Below are 16009 nucleotides of genomic sequence, written 5' to 3'. Positions count from 1 at the left end.
CTGCTCGTTAATACAAAAGACTGGAATAAAAAAATACGGGTTTCTCAATTGCTACAAGAGGCAGTGCATTTTGATGCCCTCACACTTCTTGGACGCGGTACAAGCACAATGAATTTTTACCTGCCAAACCTGGGCAAGCACCTAAAAGGCCCCCTTCGTGCAGGGCTCTGCATTCTAAGCATGTTGGTATTTTAACATGGAGTTTAGTATTCATATATGGGCACTTTGCTTTTTCAACTAAACATCACCGCAGTAGCAGAATGCCATAGTCGCAACAAGGATGCACAAAGTGTGCGTGCTACACATATTACATATTGAGAGACTGCAAGAAAGCATATGAAAGTTCTGGTCCTTCATACTGGTTGAGCTCCCAAGACTTTTTAAGAATTGAAACTACTTTGATTACTTTTGCCAAAATCGTGATAGCCAAGGCAGAAAAAATTGATTGGGAACAAATTATCATGGGAGAATGCAACAATAAATGCAATAGCACCAGGTGCATAACATTGTTCAAAAGCGACAATAGAGTACTAAGTCAAATACTCACAATCATCATCAGCATGACTATGTCCACTACAGGGCAAAGGCCACTTCCATGTCTCTCCAATTAGCTCTGTCCTTTGCCAGCTGTGGCCACCGTATGCCCGCAAACTTCTTAATCTCATCCACCCACCTAACTTTCTGCCGCCACCTGTTATGCTTGCCTTCTCTTGGAATCCAGAATATGCATCTATTTGTTTCAAAAACAAGAAACTTGGCAGTCAGGATCTGCAATTGCAGGACACTACCATAACATCGGGAACCACAACGAGAGTAAATCATGAAAAAAGCATAGTACATGGCTGCACAACATGCTTGAGCAATTCATAGACGTTGAAAACTCCAGCTGTTGTTTTAGCCTTAAAATGGCAAGTGTTTCTTCCTGATAGGTGCGATCGACCCTTGTGGCTAATTACTTTGTTGTCATGTCCTTACATGGTGGATGAATAAGCATGCTAGGCTAACAACCAAGAAGACCTCTCCTGTATTCATTTCAGTCTCTCTCTCCTGTCCTACTCCTCACATGGTGAAAGAAATGTAAGATCATGACTGCAAGGTACTCTGAGAAACTGCAGCATGCACTTTCAGTATAAAGAATATATGCACAAGACTGAATGGTACACTGCGGCATGATATATGAGGTAAAGCACCTGAAAGCTGCAAGTGGACTAATGGGGATGGAGTAGCGGAAGGCAGTGTATTAATAGGCCTCCTTCGGTCCTTCAATGTACACTCACATTGCATAGCACACGAATATTTTTGCATTTTACCAGCATTAAAATGCAGCCGCTGCGGCGGTGATACAAATGAATAGGGTGCGCAGAGCAGATATAAGTAACATCACAAAGACCGCTCATGCAAAAATACAGCAACATTAACAGCTTCAAACCATATGAGAATGCTGAGTAGGGCTAGTTCATAGAGGTTCATTCTGGCAGGGGAACAGTGCACAATACGACCGACAGAAAAATAAGTACACAACACAGCGTTGTAGTAACAATCCTAGACACGCATTGTATACGCATTCCATGCACCTCGTGCATTCATCTACAGGCATTCAGCAGGAGACTGACCTTGCAGATGCTACCAGTCTGTCTCCTGCACAATGCATGACAACAAACGCTCACAATACATCTCCAACTGCATGGATGTCGTATATAGAACAGCTGGTAAAACACTGTGTCATATAATTGTGTTGTTTTGTCCTTGTTTGTGCAGTGTTTTATCTGCCAGAATAAGCTTCCGGCCAGCAAAAGGCAGGTTTTACACGTTTTCGTGTCTACACATTAAACCTTGACTGTCTGTTCTGCACAACATCTTCCTTTGCCACGTGAGGATAGCAGCTGTTGAGGGGTGGCAGAATTGGTGAGGGCGCCTTCTACTTCTTTCTTGACTTTTGCTTGCCTGCTTCCGACTCCGTGTAGTCCATCAGCTTTTGCACATAAACTGTGAAAGGAAATTAAATAACGGTAACCTGTGTGGAAATGAATTGCTGTCATGAGCTTACCAAATGTGGGCTTTTCCTTCAGAGGACAAGCAGTAGGTGCACCACCTCTTGCTTTTGGGTACTTCACATTCCACCGAGCCACACCGTCTGTTGTGCATGCTTGTCTTCTTTCGCAGTTCTCATTATAATGAAGTGCTGCAAGTCGGGTCCTGAGAAGGCGCACGTCACCAAACCATGCAACAGGAAATAAAAAAATGCACTTCTGCCACCTGGGTCGACATAACATGCATGTGCTTGGCACCAGCCATATTCAGCATGCAAATAACTTCAAACTGCATTCAGAACATGGATTACTTTTTTTTAGGGATCTTGTAATGAGCGCAACACCACAAACCTTAACACAGGCTGAAATGTCAGGTAAAAGCTAAAACAGCTTTCGAATGATGCTGCGTTTACTTGCTTTGTCTCCTTTTATGTCCCAGTCTTCCACGCTGGTAGATTAACCATGACATCATACCAACCTGCCCAAATTTCTATCATTCTGCGTTTACGAGTTCAGAATTGTTGGAAATTTTGGGCTAGCGCAATCTACAACATCTGCGCCGTGACACTGATCTGCTTGTACAAGCTTACCTAGCACAACGGGCCACTTCTAGCAGTTTGAAAGTAGCAGCTAAACCCAGAAAACCAACGATGTTGGCAAGTGTACGCTTTGTAGTAATAATTTTACCCTATTTTGGCTCAGAAGTGCCCATGGGTGCGTCTCTGGTCACTGTTGCCAGCACTAGGACAACCCCAACACTAGCACTTTATAAAGTAACCCTACGGTTGTCTTCCATCAAGCTAAGAACATAAGGTCGAGGAATTTACCTGGCTTTCATACTGGGATTAGAATAGTGGCAGGACTTTGGAGCGAAATGCTTCCAACCCGTAGGTTTGAAACTTTGTTGAGAGTTGTGGCATGTCAGCTAGGAGAACCTTTAGTGTTGCAATCTCTTTCAGCTTCTTGTATGCCTTAGAGTTTGAAAAAAGTGTGGTATAACCATTTTTTTTTTGCTTAGAAACAAGACCAGGAGCACACAATGCTATGAATTTGTCGTGAGACAGGTTTTGTGGAATATGCTAATGCAATTACAAGTTGCCATTGAAGACAATGGCCAAAGCTATGCAATAGCATGTCAGTATTTACCATTTTAGTGAGAAATAAAATTGCAATGTACATCGAAAAAGATGAACAGCGTCTAGTTTCTCCTACAGACAAAATGGTTTGTTTTGATGGATCCATTTTCTCAAGTTAATGATGTTTAAAGATCACGTGTTTACATCAGGAATGGCAAACTGCAATTCATAGCTTTACAGCTGACTGTTGTCACTAGTGAGTCTAAATTTCGGAAGGAGTTCTGTACAAACCTGCTTGCCTTGCTTTTCGCAATTACATGTGCTTACAATCTATATACCTTAGTAATATTTCTTCAGTTAAATTGCAATGTCTCAGATTCAAGTTTGACAAGGCACGTCACATAAAAGCATTGTCATCAAGAGTCAAAATGTATTACGAAAACAAAGCTATTCCAATAACAAGAAGAAAAAATACCTGACTGAAGCCACTGTATGGGGTGAGCGTCTCCATGAAGGCACACTGGGAAAAGCTGCTCTTCATGCGTGTGAACATTTCTGATGTGATTAAGCAGTGAAGTCCACTTCGGAACAATCAGTTCTTTATGGCCATTGCTTGATGCTGCCGACCAATAAAGATGATTATTGATGGATTGATTCCGCGGCTCCAGTTCCTCCTGGCCAGCCTTTTTTGCAGCTGTCTGCAGTTTTCTGTAAACACCTGAAAGATGATTATGAGTGGAATGAAACCACGATAAGCCGTCTAAAATATCTTGCTACAATCGGTGCAATGAAGGCTGCTCATGGTACCTTTTGCTACATGCCACACGTCGAACTCATGTTTGGTGTCGCTCCTTTCCTTTTCGAAGAAGGATTTTATTTGCGAATGTCTATCCGTCACCATTCCTTCGAATTTGATGCCATGACTTTCAAGATATGTCAAGGCCAGTTCAAGGCCCCTTCGTTCCATTTGGCAACTTCCACTAGTTTCATTGGACTGAAAGATACGATTATGTTACTGCAATGTTACATGTAAGAAAAGCATGTGGGGCTTTATGGCACATCATAAAAGGGAAGCATTATTAAACAATTAATGGTGATGAATAATGCCAAGTCCTGGCAGCAAGTACAATGACAGCAGAAATTTCAACATACCTGCACAACTTCAAAATGCAGTATCTTGTTCTGTTCCACATCCAGTAGAGTGTATGTGCCGAACTTGGCACTAAACCTCGGCGAGTCTGCACGCCCATCACCAGCAAGTGTCGCAGCCTTTTGTTGGGCTTCCGCTAGTAACACGGCTTGCTCTTCTTCCCAAACCTAGCAAAAAAATACCACATATAAACACACTTCATAGACGAACTTCAAAATCCTTCTGGAACGCCCCCTTACTTTCTTGACTGCTGGCCACAATTAAGAACGTTGAATATTAAAAAACGTCCGGTTAGTGACCACTTGTACACCAAATGAAGCCAGCATCCTTAAAGTGGTTGCTGCGTTGTTCCCTGAAAAAATAATGGCTGCACACAGCTGCAGGTTAAGGCCAGGTTGCTGATGCACTACTTCTTGGTTCGTTCATGAAAAACAGTGACCAGCTCTGTACTGACTCTGCACTTGCAGCAGAGTCCCCTCAGAATTTATAACTACCTCACAAGGTGCAAGGCAGACATTGCAAGTTATGAAAAGCTGGCGCAGAAATGCTTCTTTTACAAAAAAAAATGCGCCTCTTCATCTGTTGTTCGGGACATGGCTCCTGAGACACACGCTCAGCTTCGAGTCCGCAAAAAAGCGCTATATAAAGTTTAGAGGTGACAGTGAACGTCAATGCAACACGAATGCAAATTCTGAATCTTCACTGGCAGTCAGCTCTTACAGAGGCTGGCACTTTACGCATTTCTACACACCTATGTTGTTTTACCTCTCGAGAAACAATTTAGCACGCATTAATGCTGTGAAATCTACGCACTCAGATTCCAACTCATCCAAAGCGCTGTAATCGTCGGAGCTGTCCTCATCGAGCATGGGCTCATCAATCAGATCCCTAGCTTCAGCTTCAGCATGAGGTGCCATGTTTACTTGTGTTCCCACATTAGCAGTGGAGCTGCCAACCTGGATACCTGAAAAAAGGTGTACAAGAGATATAAGTGAAATAGTGTGCATAAACACATTTCGCAGTATAATTGGCTGTTTGTAATGGGCAAAAAAGTACATGCATTGCAGCACACTGTATTTAAATCTTTCATAGGCATCATTTCTGAAGAACAGTGGAATGAGTATGCAGCATTCACAACTTACCAACAGAAACAACACGAGATCTTGCCTGGATTTTCTTTGATGACATAATTTTTTTCAAATCAGTCTGTGAAGACTGGCTGCATGTTTTTGGCAGTAAAGGAATTTGTGTGGCTGTTTCAGTAGCCTTGCTGTTTGCAGCTTTTGCAACAACTATCTCAGCGTCCGGTGTGTCTAGTTGCAATTCATTTGCTAGAGAAGTGTCTTAGATGGTGCAGGTCGTGCTGAGTTGTTGAAGACAAAAGGGGCAGGGCTAGGTCCAAGGCTGTCCTCGTCTACTGCTGCTTCAGCTGGCATTGCAGAACTATCATTTAGCAGCTCGGCCAATCTCTGCAAGGACATGACAGAGAAGTTCATTAATTATAGCACTTCAATTATAGCACAAGAGATAAAACAGGTCAAGTATTCATTCACTGTCTTTTTATACCACTCCACAAAACCCATCCTACTCCTGCTGTCAAAGCAATAGGCACAGGCATAAGTTGTGAATATCAGCGTTTTCTCTTTGAAGATCAAAACGCGGCGGTGAGCCGGGCGCAAAGGTACTCATAACAAGGAGGATTTTTTTTTTTAAGGACGACCTAACAGTGCAGACTGAAAATGATAAATTAGCTAGGCTAGGCCAGCCATGATTTCACGCAAGCAGCTTTCGTGTTAAGTTAAGTTTGCGGCTAACAGCACAATTCAATAGAGACTGTGCCCAACACCGCGTATGGGCACTTGTATGGACGAGCGGTGGCGGCCGCCGAAGTTGGTCTGTCGAGTCGCGACAGTATCAGTCAGCGCTGCGACGAAAATGTAACGGTAACACCAGCATCACCCACCATATTCCAGCCATTTGAGCAGCGTGCCGCGTGCGCGATTAATTTGTGACAGGGCACTACTTGCACACAGTATTTTTATTCTGTGTATATGCGCGCAGTCATATTTCCGACAGTGCCTATTCACTCGCGCGCGAGCAGCGCGCACACCTGTTTACTTTTTCGGCTCTGTAAATAGCGTGCATAGCTCTCTCATTTCTTTTCTCTCTATCGCTCCACTCTTTACTTATACCTGTCCCTTTGACTTCCGCCCAGAGCCGCTCGAGTGTTTACGATATCCCATAGCAACTGCCCAGCGCATAGCGTCGCTCGCACTCGTGGCCTCCGCATAGCGCGCACACCCTTCCGCGTTTCCGCACTTCGTGACAGGAATGTGGATGCGACACGCGCAACTACTCCTCAAACAGAACCCCCCGTTCGCACGTTGACGTGAAATTGTGCACCTACCTCCAGTCTTCTTCTTTCGGCGAAAGCTTGTCGTGGTGGTGGTGACGCTTTGGAGTTTTGCGCGAAGACAGAAGGGACTGCGCCGGGCTTGAGCCGCGCGGACTTCACTGACATGCCCATGTCGAGCATGAGCGATAAACTATGGAAGTAGTCCGTGTCGCAAAAGTGGTCCGAACAGACCATGCTGCTGCTCGACGGCTTGAAGTCTTTTCGCTTCACAGCAGCCACCCACTGAGCTGCAAGCTTCTTCTATTTGGGGAACCGATGGAAAACAACGTCATCGCGTCCGCTCGTATTTGAGCAGCCGTACGCCGAACAGAAGGACGGCATGGTACTCAAAGCGTTCGGGAGAAACTACTGTGCAGCTTCTGTGCAGTGACAGCTGAAAACCTGCACAAAAAAGCGCGGAAACGAACACCGAGATGATCACGACGGCAGCAAAACCAAGCAAAACTACTGAGCGGAAGTGAAAAGCGGGCTCCGCATACAGAAGATGACGTATTTCCGCTTCGCTCCTTTATTTATTTTCTTTTTTCTGTGAGCGCTTCTCCCGCCGGTGTCGCGCGCAGGGGCGGGGCAACGGCGGCCAATATTTAATCGAGTATTGCGAACCTGCTAGAGCATAAATCGCGGAAAAAACTTCAGAATTACATACTGTACAGAAGATGATTTCAATGAGCGAGCTCAATGAGTTCGGTAACCGTTTCAGCTTCCCTTTAATAAAAGCAGCGGCAGATGGTTCCAATCGGCGGACGTGTGTGCTAGCAATCAAAAGAAAAACGTGTTGGGGTCACAAGGAAAGCGTTCAATTAAGGCCAACTCATACTCACAATTTTGAACAAAAAATTTCCAAGTCCGCGTTCAAAATTAACTTAACCCCCCCCCCCCCCCCCCCTTCCCCCCGAAACACTACTGGTGAAACGTGCAGGTTTGTTGCCTTTTAAACTGTTCCCCTCAATTTGGCATTATATGCGTGCTATAAAACTACAAGGACACGCCTTTTGAAGCACGGCTGGAAGCAATACAACAGAGAACACTAAGTTTGTAATGAAGATACAAACCTGTTTTTTATTTTTATTTTTTGTGCGTCGCTTTGGACTCTTGAAAGTCTTTAAAGGTACCTTGCGTCAAGACGACTTCACTGTTCAGATGAAACCAAATGTACGCTTCGCACTCGAACCTGGAAAGCAATCATCTAATGCCTGCTAATTATATGTTCCATTTTGCATTGCTTCGACCTGCACCAGCGATAATCCCTATGTTCGGCTATTGCAACGACTGGCCTCGCTTCTTTTTCGACAGAAGGCTCTAGAATACGCTTTCGCTGCTTTACTTACTTGCAAGCCAGCCTGTACGAAAGTGGCGTTTTATTCACTTGACACTACGAATGCCGCGCGTGCTAATTTCGTCTTGACGTAATATAGAGACGGATTGGCTTTACGAGTTCTTTTTCTCAGTATGGCTGCAATATGACGCATCCGTTACGAAAGCAGTGTAACAAGCTCACAGGGATGGGTAGAAAAATATTTATTCTGCACTGCCCAACTGAAAACTCACAGTTGCAATTCACGGCCGGAAAGTAACATTTTCTGACTAGTGAAATCATGATGTCCTTCCGCACCTGCATATATATGTGCTGCAAAGATTAGCAGGCTTTGTCGAAATTTTCGCACCGCGCGAAGTCCACATTTTGGTCGTAAAAATGATTAAATTAGCTCGTTCATCACATTAGATTATCACGGACTAAACAAGAAACCCCTAATTAAGGATGCACTGTTCCTCGGTTACTTCATGAAATAGCTGTGCCCATTAGGCCTCGAACATCCAACTGAGAACCAAAATTCCAGCTGCTACTGCTTGGACTACTCTCGACCAGGCAGTGCTCACCTGAAAGGCATTTAGACGCTAAGACGACCGACTGCCTTTTGGTGTGGACGCCCATCTGAATGTGTTTTCCCCGTATTTTTAATCTATCTCGAGAAGGATCAAAGCCGAACTTGCTGCAGCGCACATTAGCCTGGGCTGAGTGAATGAACCTCGGAGCGAAAGAGCCCTATACAATGCCTCTCTAAAGCTCTGCAGCACTAGAGAGGCTACAGCTGACGTCTGCTAGACAGAGAACGACTACACGAAGCTGTTAAAAGCGCCAGAATGCTCCGTGATTGACCACCGTGTTCGATACCGCGTGATTGACTGTATTGATTGGCGACTGCATCGGCGTCTACCAATCTTTAGGCCTCTCTAGCCTGAGTCGCTTTGGGACGTTAAACCCCATAAAGCCAAACCAACCCTTTGCCCACTGTTACATGCGAACAGGTTTACCCATTCCGCTCTCGGTTAAATGACGCCAGGCGTGCCCTCCACCGCGCTGCGCGGTATTAGTGAAACGGAGTAAGCATGCGTGCACCCAGCTGCCACGTGTCGATCCTTGAGTGGTCGGTGACCCGGGCTCTGACCAATCGTTGCTCCTTCCAGCTACGTCTCGGAGCCTCGTGGATGACAGAGGAAAAAAAAAAGAGAAACGGCAAGCGGCAAGTTTACTAAGACTGCAAGTCATAGCGCACGCAAGTCGCCTCGTCGTGCGATGAGTCTCCAAGCAGGCTTCGCTCTTCTGCACAAGCATATCCTATCAGTGTTACGCAATCACTGAGTCGCATTAAGAGGATGTACAGTGTGCAAAACGTTTGTCTAGAGCACGCTCTGGGCGTGTTTCGGGCTCAGCACGCGACACCTAGCGATAACATTTGGTTAAATATGGTCTCGCTGTAAGCGTGTTCAGTTAAACTCGTAGGATTTCATTGTCATTTTTGCCTTCCTGGTCGCAGCGGCTTTGGGAGCTGCGGAACACACAGATCGGTCGTTCTAGACGTGTGCTTCGCCCTCTGTGCATGTGTCACGCTGGCGGGATTTTTACCCGACTGCTATACATTTATGAAAACTTTCGAAAGCGCTGCGGCAGCGGACACAAAGAGAAAGACACGAAGGACAAGCGCAACTGTCAACTGAAGTTTATTGAAAAAAAAAAGGTTATATAGCTCACACAAGGCAGCCAGCAGCGCATGCGCTTGCCCCCAAAATGATAAAACCAATCACTGTGTTGAACCAAGATATCGAATTTCACAATCATGGATTACAACCGATGGTGTGCTGAAGCACATGTCGGAGTTTTTGTGAATATGATAAGCCTCAGATAATTCCCTTGTCAGTTGATTGGAATGCCTATACAAAATGTTTGTTCTATTGTACAGAGGTACACGTGCATTTTTGTCCAACGGTCTAGAATTGTTAAGTTCGCAGTCTCTGTAATGCAGGGCCAAATTAGAGGAAGGAGCCGCCTTTAAAGACGAATTATGTTGGCGTAGCCGTGTGTTTACACATTTACCAGTTTGGGCTATATAACTCTTGCCGCATGGGAACGGTACCTCATATACCACTCCCTCTGCACAAGGTGCAAACAGCAACTCATTTTTTATATTGCACAGTTTTTTACTTTCTCTTGACTTTTGTTTTTCTAATCTGGCTCTTCTATCCACCATAGAACAGATTTTTTCAAGTTTTTGTAGATCTGAAAACAGCACCCTTACCCCGTGTCTAGTGCCTACTTGTTTTAATCGGTGCGGTAATCTGTGGACATACGGAATTACTGCGCACTTTCTTTTCTCGTTACTGGGGGGCTCTGGTGGATCGGGTTTTCCGAATGACTTAAGCTTTTTCAGGAGTTTATTGCAGGCTAGTGTAATCGCGTCGTTAGGGAAGCCTGCTGACTTAAGCCTCTGGACCTGCTGTTTGAAACTGTTATCAATAGCGTGAACACACGACTTAGCAATTGCTGATCCTAAGCACGGCCCAGCTATGCCGCACTTCACCACCTTTGAATGGCCTGAGTGGAAACTAAGCAAAGGCTTCTCCGAATGCTGTAGAAAGGACCAACAAACATGATCCAGTTTTAGTTCCAGTCTGATATCCAAGAACTGTAGTTGATTGTTGTCCGGGATTTCAAAGGTAAATTTTAAACCCTGACTATTGCCGACAAAAGTTCTTAAGATTTCGTTTACTTGTCTCTTAATGTCACCGCTTTCAACAAAAACCAAATAATCGTCGACATATCGGAAGACGTGTTTAACAGTGTCACCTAAATTAACATTCATAGCTCTGTCCACATAGGATAAAAAGATACTACTTAGCACAGGAGCCTCCTTCGAGCCAATGCACACCCCCGTTCTTTGGATAAACAGTTTTCCTTCCCAAGCAACCTGTGCGGTGCTTTCGCGAATAGTGCGAACAAGCAAAAAACCACACAGAGTTCTTGTGGTATTCCGCTCGCCCATGGCTACCTGGAAAAGGGACGTGGACGAATTCCGAAGGCAAGCTTTTGGTCTTGGGCAACCAGCAAGTGCCTGAAAGGTTTCAGAAGATCCTCAAACTAGGTCCGAAATTTTGTTTCCAACCAACCCTCCAAAAAGAAGAAAAGTTGACGCTGGGAAGGACCATCTCGCGTCAATCACGAAAAGAAGAGCAACCGAGGTGCGTTGTGGATTCTGTGGATGCCTTGAAAGGTACTGAGCGGGGGTCAGGTAATAAGTGGAGTTTTGCTCCTTTGGTCAACTTTCTAACATCGGAAGAACTACGTGTGGTTGTTTCGGATAAAGAACGGCATTTTGTTACATTACCGGAAAAACTCTTTTCAGGAAAAGGCTAGACATCTCATTACAAAAAACTTTAAACCTGTGCACAACAGTGCCTCGAAGCAGAAACGAGAAGCGTTACAGTTGTTGGGTGAAATGAATTTGGAAAGCCTGCGTCAGTCCGTTTTGAAGGCGGAGGTGAATTTTTTGGAAGTATTGTTTTCACCAAAAACCCATAAAACCGGTATTCCTTTTCGATGTATTGTTACTGAACGTGCCACTTGGCAATATGCTGTTTCAAACTTTTTGCAGAGTAGCTTATGTTCACTTTCAATTGAAGACCCATTTCTTGTGTCTAATTCTTTGGCTGGTGTGGAATACTTGAAGCACAATAACTCAGGCTTGGGCGGTATGTTTAGTATTGATGTACAGGACTTATTTTACTCATTACCTCATGACAAGCTCCTCCAGTGTGTTAATAGATGTATAATAGAAGATAATGATGAACAAGCGATCGTTTCGAAGTGCGCGGTATCTGTGTTTTTTTTTTTAGCTTCTGTACATTTATTTAAAATCCACCTTTGTTGCTTGGGAAGGAAAACTGTTTATCCAAAGAACAGGGGTGTGCATTGGCTCGAAGGTGGCTCCTGTGCTAAGTATATCTTTTTATCCTATGTGGACAGAGCGATAAAGGTTAATTTAGGTGACACTGTTAAACACGTCTTCCGATATGTCGACGATTATATTTGGTTTTTGTTGAAAGCGGTGACTCTAAGAGACAAGTAGACGAAATCTTAAGAACTTTTGTCGGCAATAGTCAGGGATTAAAATTTACTTTTGAAATCCCGGACAATAATCAACTAGAGTTCTTGGATATCAGACTGGAACTAAAACTGGATCACGTTTGTTGGTCCTTTCTACAGCGTTCGGAGAAGCCTTTGCTTAGTTTCCACTCAGGCCATTCAAAGGTGGTGAAGTGCGGCATATCTGGGCCGTGCTTAGGATCAGCAATTGCTAAGTCGTGTGTTCACGCTATTGATAACAGTTTCAAACAGCAGGTCCAGAGGCTTAAGTCAGCAGGTTTCCCTAACGACGCGATTACACTAGCCTGCAATAAACTCCTGAAAAAGCTTAAGTCATTCGGAAAACCCGATCCACCAGAGGCCCCCAGTAACGAGAAAAAAAAGTGTGCAGTAATTCCGTATGTCCACAGATTACCCCACCGATTAAAACAAGTAGGCAGTAGATATGGGGCAAAGGTGCTGTTTTCAGCTCCCCAAAAACTTGGAAAAATCTGTTCTATAGTTGATAGAAGAGCCAGATTAGAACAACAAAAGTCAAGAGAAAGTTTGGTTTATGGGGGTTTAACGTCCCAAAGCGACTCAGGCTATGAGAGACGCCGTAGTGAAGGGCTCCGGAAATTTCGACCACCTGGGGTTCTTTAACGTGCACTGACATCGCGCAGTACACGGGCCTCTAGAATTTCGCCTCCATTGAAATTCGACCGCCGCGGCCGGGATCGAACCCGCGTCTTTCGGGCCGGTAGCCGAGCGCCGTAACCATTCAGCCACCACGGCTCAAGAGAAAGTAAAAGAACAGTGCAATATAAAACATGAGTTGGTGTTTGCACCTTGTGCCGAGGGAATGGTATATGAGATGCCGTTCACATGCGGCAAGAGTTATATAGCCCAAACTGGTAAATGTGTAAACACACGGCTACGCCAACATAATTCGTCTTTAAAGGCGGCTCCTTCCTCTAATTTGGCCCTGCATTACAGAGACTGCGAACTTAACAATTCTAGACCGTTGGACAAAAATGCACGTGTACCTCTGTACAATAGAACAAACATTTTGTATAGGCATTCCAATCAGCTGACAAGGGAATTATCTGAGGCTTATGATACTCACAAAAACTCCGACATGTGCGTCAGCGCACCATCTGTTGTAATCCATGATTGTGAAATTCGATATCTTGGCTCAACACAGTGATTCGTTTTGTCATTTTGGGGGTAGGCGCATGCGCTGCTGTCTGCCTTGTGTGAGCTATTTAACCTTGTGTGTTTTCCAATAAACTTCAGTTGACAGTAGTGCTTGTCCTTCGTGTCTTTCTCTTTGTGTCCCCTGCCGCAGCGCTTTCGAAAGTTTTCAAAGATGTACCAACTAGCTCAATTGTCCGTGTTGCTATACATTTACTGCGTAGACGGAAACCAATGACATCTCGATCGAAAAGAGCATCGCAGCTACACTGGATGCACAACGCGCACTATGCGAATCGCACGTTGAGGGCCAAATTTCAGAACACTCCTTAGCTTGTACGGTTTCTTTACCTCAAGTGTGGAGCCCTCAATGCTCCTTTAACCCAAGAAAGCGTTGAAAAGAGCCCTCTCATTTTTGAACAGCCCTTAGCATCTATTACATGGTGTTGAGGCTCTTGGAGTTAGGAGGAGCGGCTTTTACGCGTCTGGAGTCGACAATATGTGGTTAACAATAAAAAAATATAATTATGTAGATCGAAAAAAAGCAAGAACGCATCTAAAACTTGCTCTGCTTGCTATAATTTTGTGTGCAGGACCTGACAGTGCGTGCAGGGCCTGACAAATGAGACTTTGCCACTCCGCAAAGAACATACGACGCGAGGTAGTCGACTTGAAACAGTATTCTAGGAGAAATAACTTTGAGATTAAAGGCGCACCACAGTCTGCTAAAACATCATTACCTGACATGATGCTTAAGACAGCTAGTCACTTTAAAACTAACCTCATACCTGATGGCATTGATGTCCTTCAACGCTTTCCCACGAAAAACAAACATCAACCAAGCAATATCGTCAAATTTTTCTCTGGAACGGTTCGTGACCGGCTCGTGCAAAAGGTAAGAAGACAAAGGCCCCCTACTTAAGCCTTGGTATTTAAGAATGACAAGCCAACTTTCATTAATGAGCACTTATGCCATGAGAACAATATTCTAATTGGCAAAGCAGTAAAGCTAAAAAAAATACAGGGGCTGGAAGTTAGCTTGGGTATCTCAAGGCAAAGTTCTCGTGTGAAAATCTGGAAACTTCCATGTTTTTCACAGAGCTTGTGATGGCGACTTAACAGTAGTTGTTTAAACGTGGTTTACTAGTCCATTTTATAACGTCACCTAACTGTTTACGGCTTCCACACTTAAACAAGTAAACGATGATTATAGTAAATGCACGCGCTTCTCCTTACTTCAGTGTGACGTCCGTAGTACTAGAAAAAACATTGGCTTATTGCTACCGTGTCTATCCGAACATCAATTCGTATTTGATGTTATATCGGAAACTTGGTTGAAAAAGGATGAAGCAATTTAGGTTCCTGGATGCAACCTTTTATCGAGTCCTTGAGAAGCTGATCGGCGTGGTAGCGGGGTGGGACTGCTAATTAAATCTACCTAACTGTTTCACACTATAGAGGAATGTTTCATCAAGAACATAAACGTGGACTCCTCTGGAATATAGGTTGCATGGTGTCATATACAGACCCCCAAACTCGAATATGACCCTGTTTCTAGACGCCATGGACAGTATATTGAGTAGCGGGGGAGGGGGGGGGGGGGGTAAACCAGTTGGCTCTGTTTTAATGACGGGAATCTTAACATTGATGTTTTTTCAACCTTGAGCTGCGATTACTCCTTCTGACTGAAATCATATAACTTAAGTTTTAATCACCTATCCAAAACGAATTACAGTTCCTTCCGCAACTATAATTGATCACTTACTATGCAGTAGGAGGGACAGTGTCTTAGCGGGTGTGTATGATTTGTACGATGCCTCCCTCACTAGTGCAGTGAAAGAGGAGAGGCTAATACGGGGCGCCCTTGGAACGTTGATATGTCATACGTTACCGAGTTGGTGTATAATAAAGCTTGCTTATCTAAAACAAAGATAAAGTGGACACTGAGCATATACAGTCTTTGTCAAAAGTTTAAAGCCCAAGGGGTTTGCTTCTGAACATTGCAGTGAGACTTTTATAGCAATCGGTGAAGTCATACCTATGGGAGGGGACAGGACCAATAATGTTCTTACCTTCAGGAAGTTTGGAACACTAGAGATGCATTACGAACCACATAGTGTGGCCCAGAAGCACACCCCCTGGGCTCGAAACTTTTGACAAAGGCTGTACCTGTTGTGAGCTGTGCAGTAGCCTCTGTACAACGCATACAGATACACATGCATAGAGTTCACTAGCGTGTAAGGAATCTTTGTGCAGTAACGGAGCAGAATGCTACACGAATTTCTATTCTTGAGAATTGCCATGAATGAGTGGAACGTGTTCGCCTGCTTTGAAGTGGCGGCTTGTCGGGAACGGCTGCGCCTGCTAAGCGTCCAACAGCGCACAGGCTTAACGTGAGTGGACGTTTCTTCAACCAGCGTTATGTCGCTAGGGCACAATATAAGGCAATGGGCAATAGTACACTATACTTCATTAAGAGACGAAAGTGGACCACGACGTTCGCTCTGAATATGTGGGCCTTCAGTAAAACACTGTCTGAAAGAGTACTTGTTAGGAATAAGCGCATTAAACGACAAAATATAGTGTAAAGTGGCACTCATAAAAAGTTGGGCTTTATAGAAGGTTTTCAACTCGTTATGTTACGCATCTGTTGGGGTCATGCTGAAAATTTCAACCAGATGTGAATTGCGCTGCAGAAGAGAAGCGGGCTGTTCCTGGTCGTCCATTGGTTTAGCCGATTTAAGC

General features: G+C 44.4%; 1 protein-coding gene and 1 long non-coding RNA gene across 2 annotated transcripts; both read right to left on the bottom strand.

Annotated features, from left to right (window-relative positions):
• Positions 1 to 419: 419 nt before the first annotated feature.
• On the bottom strand, positions 420 to 4420 carry LOC144119805 (uncharacterized; the record flags this gene model as incomplete). Its single annotated transcript, XM_077652345.1, has 5 exons — positions 420 to 1986; positions 2048 to 2196; positions 3582 to 3824; positions 3914 to 4100; positions 4259 to 4420. Coding segments are annotated over 4 exons (678 nt in total), but the record flags the coding sequence as incomplete, so codon positions are not given.
• Positions 4421 to 4431: 11 nt separating this feature from the next.
• LOC144115306 (uncharacterized) lies at positions 4432 to 7147 on the bottom strand. The gene is made up of 3 exons (XR_013311346.1): positions 6664 to 7147; positions 5399 to 5725; positions 4432 to 5220 (listed from the first exon to the last, which is right to left on the bottom strand). It is a non-coding gene; the product is annotated as an uncharacterized LOC144115306 (long non-coding RNA).
• Positions 7148 to 16009: the final 8862 nt, after the last annotated feature.

The sequence above is a fragment of the Amblyomma americanum genome, chromosome 1 (genome assembly GCF_052857255.1).
Source record: "Amblyomma americanum isolate KBUSLIRL-KWMA chromosome 1, ASM5285725v1, whole genome shotgun sequence".
Classification (NCBI taxonomy): Eukaryota; Metazoa; Arthropoda; class Arachnida; order Ixodida; family Ixodidae; genus Amblyomma; species Amblyomma americanum.
The sequence above is the reverse complement of the archived record's forward strand: the minus strand, read 5'-3'. Positions and strand labels throughout refer to the sequence as shown.